The following is an 8,379-nucleotide window of genomic DNA, read 5'->3' as shown; positions in this document are numbered from 1 at the left end:
TGAAATAGATATCCAGAAGAAAAAAAAAAGCATCAAATCGAAATTGCACTCATAACAACCAAGATACATTGTCTTAGTCAAATTACAGCTTTTCCATCTATAATAAATCTGAACCTGGGGACCATTTAATATCCTCTTCTGCACTTATATTTAAATACGCTATTTTAAGACGACTCATAACATATGACCTTACACTTGGTACTTGTACTAATCTCTATCAATGAAACTGTTTAGTCACTAAGAATCAATATAGCATAAGAATCTTTAATATTTTTTTTCTCTGGTAGACCATCCCATAATAAAAAGAAATTGAGATGCATGCCCTTCTTTTGTCTATACTATCACATAGCATCCATGTTCCATAAAGTATCACCCATGTTGTCCAACATCCAGCCACTCCCCGCAGTCTGAAAATCGAACTGTGGAATGTCATAAGTTTCCATTATTGACATTGGATCCAGATTTAGACCTTCCATGCCATAGTTATTGGTATCAGCATAGTAGCTATCCTGGATTGGGTAGCTGTAAACATTGTTCTCAAACACATTGGGAGTACTTTTAGGTGGTTCTGAAATTTCAAGTAACTGTGAAAATTGGAAGGAGTCCGAGAAAGGATTGCTAGGACTTGACATAGTGCTGAAATGATTTGCAGCATCTATAAATTCCCTCTGTGGAGGAGATGATGGAGACAGAGAAGGAATATTGGAGCTGGTTTTTGTTGAACTGCTTGAAGCTTCTGCAGAATTCCCAAAATTTATGTTTGTCATGGAAGAGCAAGAGCTGGGATAAGTGTCCTGTTCCATCTTTTGAAGCAATCTTGGCATCCAAAAACACTTGACAGCATCAATGAATCTCTTGCTACCAGACTCAATGTTAAGTTGGCGTGCCTGTTTCTGTACCCTTGTTCTCCAGTAGTTTTTAATTTCATTGTCTGTTCTTCCAGGAAGATGCTGAGCAATTTTTGACCACCTATCCCCAAATGAACAACAAAAGTATGTTAAACTCATTGTGGTTCAACAAGGCTAATTCTGAGTACATATACTCATTTTCAGGATAGATCATTACCTGTTACCCCACTTGGAATGGAGTTCAAGGATCAACAGCTGTTCTTGTGGAGTAAGGTTTCCTCTCTTAATGTCTGGTTTCAAATAATTCAGCCATCTGAGTCTACAGCTTTTTCCAGTCCTCTTCAATCCTGAAAATTTGGAACTATTATTAAAATAAAATGGAAAACAGTGAAAATGAACATATTCCTCTAACCTTAAGAGTACAAAGAATCTATACCTGCACTTTTAGCTAACATATTCCAACGACCTTCTCCATGACGAGCAATATAGTGTATGAGTAGGCTGTCTTCTTCTAGAGTCCAAGGACCTCTTCTCAGCTCACTTTCTTCTTCATTAGAACCCAAATCTCTCTTTGTATTTGTGGACATAGTTAGTGTTCTTATGGGGTTCTTCAGGACAGAAAAAGAATGAAATATAAGCTAGGTGCTATTGCGTGGTGGGTGCAAGAACATAGAAAGTGAAGGTGGGCTTAAGCTATCACGAGTAGCAATTTAGAAATGAGTTCTAGTGAGTGTGTCTATTACATGTCCCATGCCTTTATTTATATAACTCCCCACAGAATTTTGTCAAATGGGTTTGGTAGACTAGGGCACCACAAGCTATATGTTAGCTCCTAGGATAACCAAAGTGACATTATATTATACCCTTTTCATTTCAAAGTAGTCCCACCTATATTATTTCTTTTTCTTTTTAAATAAATTCAGATTGTCCTTATTTAGTAGGACGAGACTAATCCCTTCGTGACTTGGAACGAAAAAAATCACTGGCCCCAAAGTGCTTCTCATAGAAATTGAACCCATGATTTCAGCATTCACCAGAACCCAATCCTTGAGTTGCAGTTCGTTTACCAATTAAGTTATACCTTGGGAGTTACCTATATTATTCCTTAGCTATGCAAAACACCCTGACCAAATATTTGCAATTAGCTCGTCCATTGCACCATTATCTCCCACTAAATGAATCTAAACCGTTAAAGAAAGTGGGAACATTATGAGGTTATGTTGTTAATCAAGGAAGGTAACAGACGAGAATTTTCCTCTACCCTGCTAATTTGGAGAATTGGTTATGTAAATATTGATTGTGAAAAATTTTGATGTGAAAGAATTTGATTATAAAACGGGGTTCGGGTGCACTTTTTTTGCTATTAGAATCGATTCTGGCCTTGTAGAACCCAAGAGAAACATACTTAAGATTCTTTCTCTGGTAGTATACAGACTCTATGTTAATGCCTAAACAAAATCTCCGTATTCTAATAAAATAAAAATCTCCATAGACTACCACGAGAAAACTTTCGATACAACCGGCGTGTTCTATGTTATATGAAATAATTTATCTCATGTTATACATCTATCAAAATCCAAACCAGCATTTCATTTTTTCTTTTTTTAGTTGTGGGATTCATCTAATTATGTCTCTACATAAGACAATGTTATCTCATGTAACATGAGAAGAATATTAATAAAAAGGGAAAGATTTTTGAGACTCAAGGACCTGTTTGGTGTGATGTATAAGGCCTGATAGTAGGGGTGTTCATCAACCGATTCAAGACCGAACCGAAAAACCGAAAACCGAACAATCGAAAAATAAATAAAAAAACCGCAAATTTTAATAGGATTGGATCAATTTTTGGATGGATTGATGAAAACTGATCCAATATATTAATTCATCTCTACCTACTTGGATCTTTCCCCAATCATAGCTCAAAAATTTTTAAACCCAAGACTCATTGGGTATCAACTAAACTAAAAAAAAAATCTAGTCACATCTCATCAATAATTTTATCTTTGTAGAGTTTCATATCTGCCCAAAAAAAAAATGATATTATAGTTTACTAATGCTTTTGTATTTAAAAAATAATAATTTACAAAGTCAATATATACAAAAGATATTATTTGCTTAATAATCATGAAATAAATTTTAAGCAAATGTGTAGGCTCCAAATTACAAATGTGTCTTGACCTATATTTAAAAAATAAAAGCCTCGGCCTAAACCTGTTAGCCTGTTTAAGCCCATTAAACATTCAAAAATTAAAAGAATAAATAAAATAATATTATTTTATTATTCAAAATTATTAAAATAATAATTTTATTTATTTTATTTAAAATAAATAATATGATATAGGCCGTCATGTAGGCTTATACGCCCAACATATACAAAAAACCCTATGGCCTGTTTTCTAAATAGATTTTTTAAAAAGTTTAGACCTGTTCTATTTTACTATTTGTAATAAGTCAAGTTTGGCCTAATATAGGCTAGGTCGTAGGCCCATGTAGGCCGGCCTAACTCATTTACACCCCTAGGTGTGACCATCATATAGTATAAACTTATACAGTAGGATCCCTTTATATATCAAAATAATGTTTAACTTAATATTAATATATTAAAATAAAAATAATTTTTCTAATTTTTTAAATTATTGGAGATTTTTATTTTTGTAAAAATTAATATATTTTTTAGACAAACTGATCAACATATTTCTATAAAAAGTAATATCATATGATATATTTAGAAGCACTTTGTAAATTCATTATTAAAAGGTATTTTTGAAAAAAAAAATATTTATTTTTTACCTATCTAATATTATACAGTATATTGCCAAACATTGGATGATATTATCTTATACAATATCTTATCTTATACAATATCATGTCAAACGCTGCATAGTATTAAAATTTAATCAGGTCTTATACTATCATGCCTTATCATATACTATGTACCAAACATGCCCTAAGCCCCATTTGGATTAACTTTTTTCTTCTTTCCCAAAAGCTATTTTTTTAAGGAAAAAAAAAGCACTTCTTCCAGTGAGTTTATTTGGATGTCTACTTAAAAAAAAATAGAAATCATAAAAAGCCAAAAATCTACTCTTTTTAAAGCTAAAAATTTTAGCTTATATAAAAAACAGAAGTCAAAAGGCAAATATTTTTTTAAAAATTAAATATTTTTTTAAAAAAATCTAAATATATTTGTAAAAAACATTTTTAAAATAAGTAAGGCATAAAAATTATTTTTTTAAAAAGGCCAAACAAACAGATTCTTAGAGAGAATTATAAAAAAAATATGGATTAAAATAATTTTTTTCCTTTTTTTAATAAAAAAGAGTACCGAGGTATTCCCGTAATATTAAAAAAAATTCTCTTGTATTGGCTCGTCACCTCACGTCCCTATACAGCTAATGATTCTAGAAAAAAAAAAAAAAAAAAGTTATGTAGAACGGGAAATTTAATGTAAAAAAAGTAGTTTGGTTAGAAAAAATTTTACCAGACAAATTAGGTAAGATTTATAAAGTCTATGTTTGGTTGATGATAGAATATTGATGGGTAAATGATATAAAATTACAAAAGTAACCCCTTATTAATTTTTTAATATCAATACAAATATTTTTAATATCATTACAAAAGTAACCCATAATAGAAGGGTAGTTATGTCAAATCCTTCATTCTATATATCCCATTTGCCTAGTTATCATACAATACCACTTTCAAAGTGGCATTGTTGGTCTGGGTTTATTGTTCCATTTTGCACAGAATTGTAGAAGCATAGCCAAATGAGATGACTGAGAAATTTTAAAAAAACGTTGAACCAAACATTGAATTCATAAAATACAAATATGTAATGCCTGGGGTTTTGAAAAGAAAACCCAAATCAAACACCCCCTGAAGCACATAAATATTTTTTATGCTTCAGGACCACCCAATAATCTCATGCTCTTTCTCATAATATCAATTTTTTCTTTTCTTTTTTATCCCTGCTAGTTTTTCTCTTTTCTATTTTTACTCTTGCATTTACATTAAGAGACTACCTAAAAAATAATGGTCCCGGACCAGAATAAATAATCTCCTGGAGCACATCTCCAATGATATGCCTATTATTTTTTTCCCCAAATATAATTTGATGGCTCTAGAGTCTATACAATTATTGTGTCTTACAGTTTCTCCGAGAGTTCTCTCTCAAAGGTTGTCTTTTACATATTAGTTCAAGTATAAGTGATCGTCATCACGTTTTTATCTAACGATTAGAATTGTTAGTGTTTTTTTGTTTGGTAAACTTACAATTGTCAGTTAACTCCACTATACCAATCATAATGATTTATTTTTCCTTATATTATGAATTTTTTTAGAAACTCCTGTATTTCTTTTTTCCAAAGCTCAAAACGATCATCATTTTAAAATTTATAGAAAATAACTCTATATGATTATATCCAAGAGAAGCATTAAACTTATTATATATAGATAAATTATATGTCTTTTCTGTACCCAAAATAAAATAAAAATTATATGTCTTTTCATTTAGCATGTATAAGTAGTTGCTTGTTAAGTAATTAGCTTTTGTGGACCGAATAATAACAAGAGCAAATATCTGGTCAGAAGAAGAGTTAATACTTGAAATGAATCATGGACCCGGTGTACTGTTTCTAAGTATATCCATATAAGAAACGTCTTTGACTGGACAAAACGAAGTGAAAACTACACAACAGTGTAGAAATACAATGTAAGAGCATATGCACCGGCGGTGAACAAGCATGTCAGCAATTAAATGTTGCTAAGTAGGGACACTTTTCTTTTGATTGAGCCACCCGCTTCTTTTTTCTCTCTGTTTCCCATCAAAGCCAAAAAGGTCTTGCTCGACAGACAGAGCCCGTTGTAGTCCTCGTACAACAGATAAACAGATCATATGGGACAATTTCATTTGGAAGCATGTTTATAACAATGTTTTTTTTTTTCCTCAAATGTTATATGAATGTTATTAATTTAGCTTATAATTATACTTTGTAAATATTAATCATAATTGATTACAATTAAATAATCATGTTTTATACTAACTTGCCCACTTCTATACATTAACGGGTAAATATATTTGATTTCTCCTCGATGGATTCCCTTGTCATCTGTAAAATAATTATTTCAACCAAAAATTTTGAATTTTTGGTTGAGATTATATTAATAATTTTTTATACTTCTCTAATACACTCTTTTACACAAGAGTTTATTGGACTTGAAGAATAGACAAGGTACAAATCCAGTTACTTGTGCTAAGAAACTCTATAATACTTAATTATTTAGTAATTAAATGGGAAGCGACGAAGATTAAACTCGTGACCAAGTGATCACGAAGGCTCTAATATTATGTAAATAATCATTTCAACCCAAAAACTTAAATTTTTAAGTAAGACTATATTAATAATTTTTTTATATTTCTCTCACATCATCACTATCCAGTAACATTGATTTGAATATTCATCAAAATAAAATTTTAAAATAAAATCTTATTTTGATGTTTAAGATATTAACGAGTGACCATATTAGTTTTTTTTTAGAAAAAAATTATTAAATTAATTATTTAAAAATATAAAATAATTACTAATTTTTATTTTTATATTATCATTTTAATCTCTTATAAGAACGGATATAATAATATTTAAGTTTTTTTTTAAAAAATTCAATGATACAAACTTTAAGGGGTATAAATCAAATCCAAAGTTTAGTCCAAATTTTATTTTCAACAACCAAAGGTGTTTTTGTTACCAAAACTAACTCATCTATGCCTATATTTCGATTTTTTAGATTTTTTTATATTGTATCAATTTGTCAATGAATGTAAGTGATTCGATAAATCTTATGATAAAATATGAACAGTTAATCATTGAAGGAGAGTGATATTGTGCTGGGGAAGCAAATGTCACTTCACATAAAGAATGGAGGAGGTTGCTATAAAGGTTTTGAAAGTTCATCAAGGTGGAGATAGATGCTTTTGTCACTTGTCTTTTTGTTGCAAAAGCTGAGAGTGCTTATGATACACGTGATGCATCCAACACGTTAACAAATTTTTAGTCATATGTTTCATTTTACATTTATTGTGGATAGTATGATCAGGATATGACATAAAATGCCTTGTGGGGAGAGCATTGTTTATTTGCGTGGGCACAGCGTACGAACCGAGGATAGGCTACTATCTAGGAAAAAAATTATTATTGCGCTGAAAATATGAATATTGTGCCAAAATGATATTTATGCAACAAAATTCTTGTATTATTTTAATATTTTATTTGTTTGAAAAATAAAAAAAAACGTTAATATGTAATTTTTTTATTTATTATCTAAAAAAATGATGTTAACATTGTTGGGTAGGGGAATGATGTCTTAATTCAAAATCTTAAAACATTAAATTTTTTAGTTCTTGAACTTGTATTATACTTGCTTACTTTATTTTTAATTAATATAAAATTTTATAACTCAAATTTAAATTCCCAACAAAAGTTATGTAAATATATGTAAGAATATCATTACTGTTTTTGTATTTAAACTTACAAACTTTCAATTTTGGATAGTAAATTGTCAAAAGCTAAAGTCCAATTTAATTAAGATTTTGTTAATGTGTCCGGGCACATGTTAAGAAAGAGGAATTATTTTCTCTTGCTACATGAGAAGAATTATCTCATATGACATAAACAATATCACAAGCGGGATCTATAGACAAGAAGATAGAAAAAAAATAGAGATGAGACTCACCTTTGTTTTATATGTTTAAGAACTTAGCTTCTCTTATGTGAAATGAGATAAATATAACCCATTAAGAAATAACAATAATACTTTTAATTTTTTTGTAATTATTTAAAAAAAGTCAAATATTTTTTCAAGGTATTAAATATTTTTAAATTTTACTTAATATTTTTTATTTTTGAATTTATGCACGTGGCTTTTGGCAGGATTCTCAGGAAACTGATTTTTTTCTAAATTTTAAATTTTCGGATATTATCGTAAACTGAATGTAAAAATCATATTTTTGAAAATCGAGATTCTCGGACAAAAAAAATTTCTCCTCTGCCAAACGCCTCCTAAAGGTAAGGGTAGCGGTTCACATTGGTGGATCTTGTTCATGTCAGGTTGAAATTCAACAAGAACAAGAATTTGCTCAACTCAATACAACATGAATAAATATTCATATCAAAACCTTCGATACAAAAAAAATTACTTAATATAAGTAGTAAAATCATTAGAAAATAAATTGAGTTAGAAATGTTGTATAAAAATAACCTAGATAACTAATTATGGACCTCTACTAAATAAATTTTCAGTATAAATGGCATACTATATTAGGAAAGAATAAAATATACACAATTAACTTGAGAGTTGGAAACTCGTAATCGCTCATCCATGTGGTGCTGGTAAATGCTAATGATTACTACTTACCTCACGTAATCCAAATCCAGCCCAAACTGAATCCCCAAACGGGCTCGGGCCCAAGGCCCAGCTTCGTAGAAGTCAAAAATAGGAGTGAATGAAGAAGCAATTGGATGCACTTGATTTGATT

The 8,379-nt window shown here is 29.9% G+C and overlaps 1 protein-coding gene across 1 annotated transcript; it reads right to left on the bottom strand.

Annotated features, from left to right (window-relative positions):
• Positions 1-341: 341 nt before the first annotated feature.
• On the bottom strand, positions 342-1,441 carry LOC133286137 (transcription factor MYB62-like). The gene is made up of 3 exons (XM_061483493.1): positions 1,285-1,441; positions 1,066-1,195; positions 342-969 (listed from the first exon to the last, which is right to left on the bottom strand). Exons 1-3 carry the CDS (start codon positions 1,433-1,435, stop codon positions 342-344), a joined length of 909 nt encoding a protein of 302 aa, XP_061339477.1. The 5' UTR covers positions 1,436-1,441.
• Positions 1,442-8,379: the final 6,938 nt, after the last annotated feature.

This window comes from Gastrolobium bilobum, unplaced genomic scaffold, assembly GCF_033153095.1.
Source record: "Gastrolobium bilobum isolate Gb01-03AN ecotype WA unplaced genomic scaffold, APGP_CSIRO_Gbil_v1 utg1240, whole genome shotgun sequence".
In the NCBI taxonomy this organism is placed as follows: domain Eukaryota; kingdom Viridiplantae; phylum Streptophyta; class Magnoliopsida; order Fabales; family Fabaceae; genus Gastrolobium; species Gastrolobium bilobum.
The sequence above is the reverse complement of the archived record's forward strand: the minus strand, read 5'-3'. Positions and strand labels throughout refer to the sequence as shown.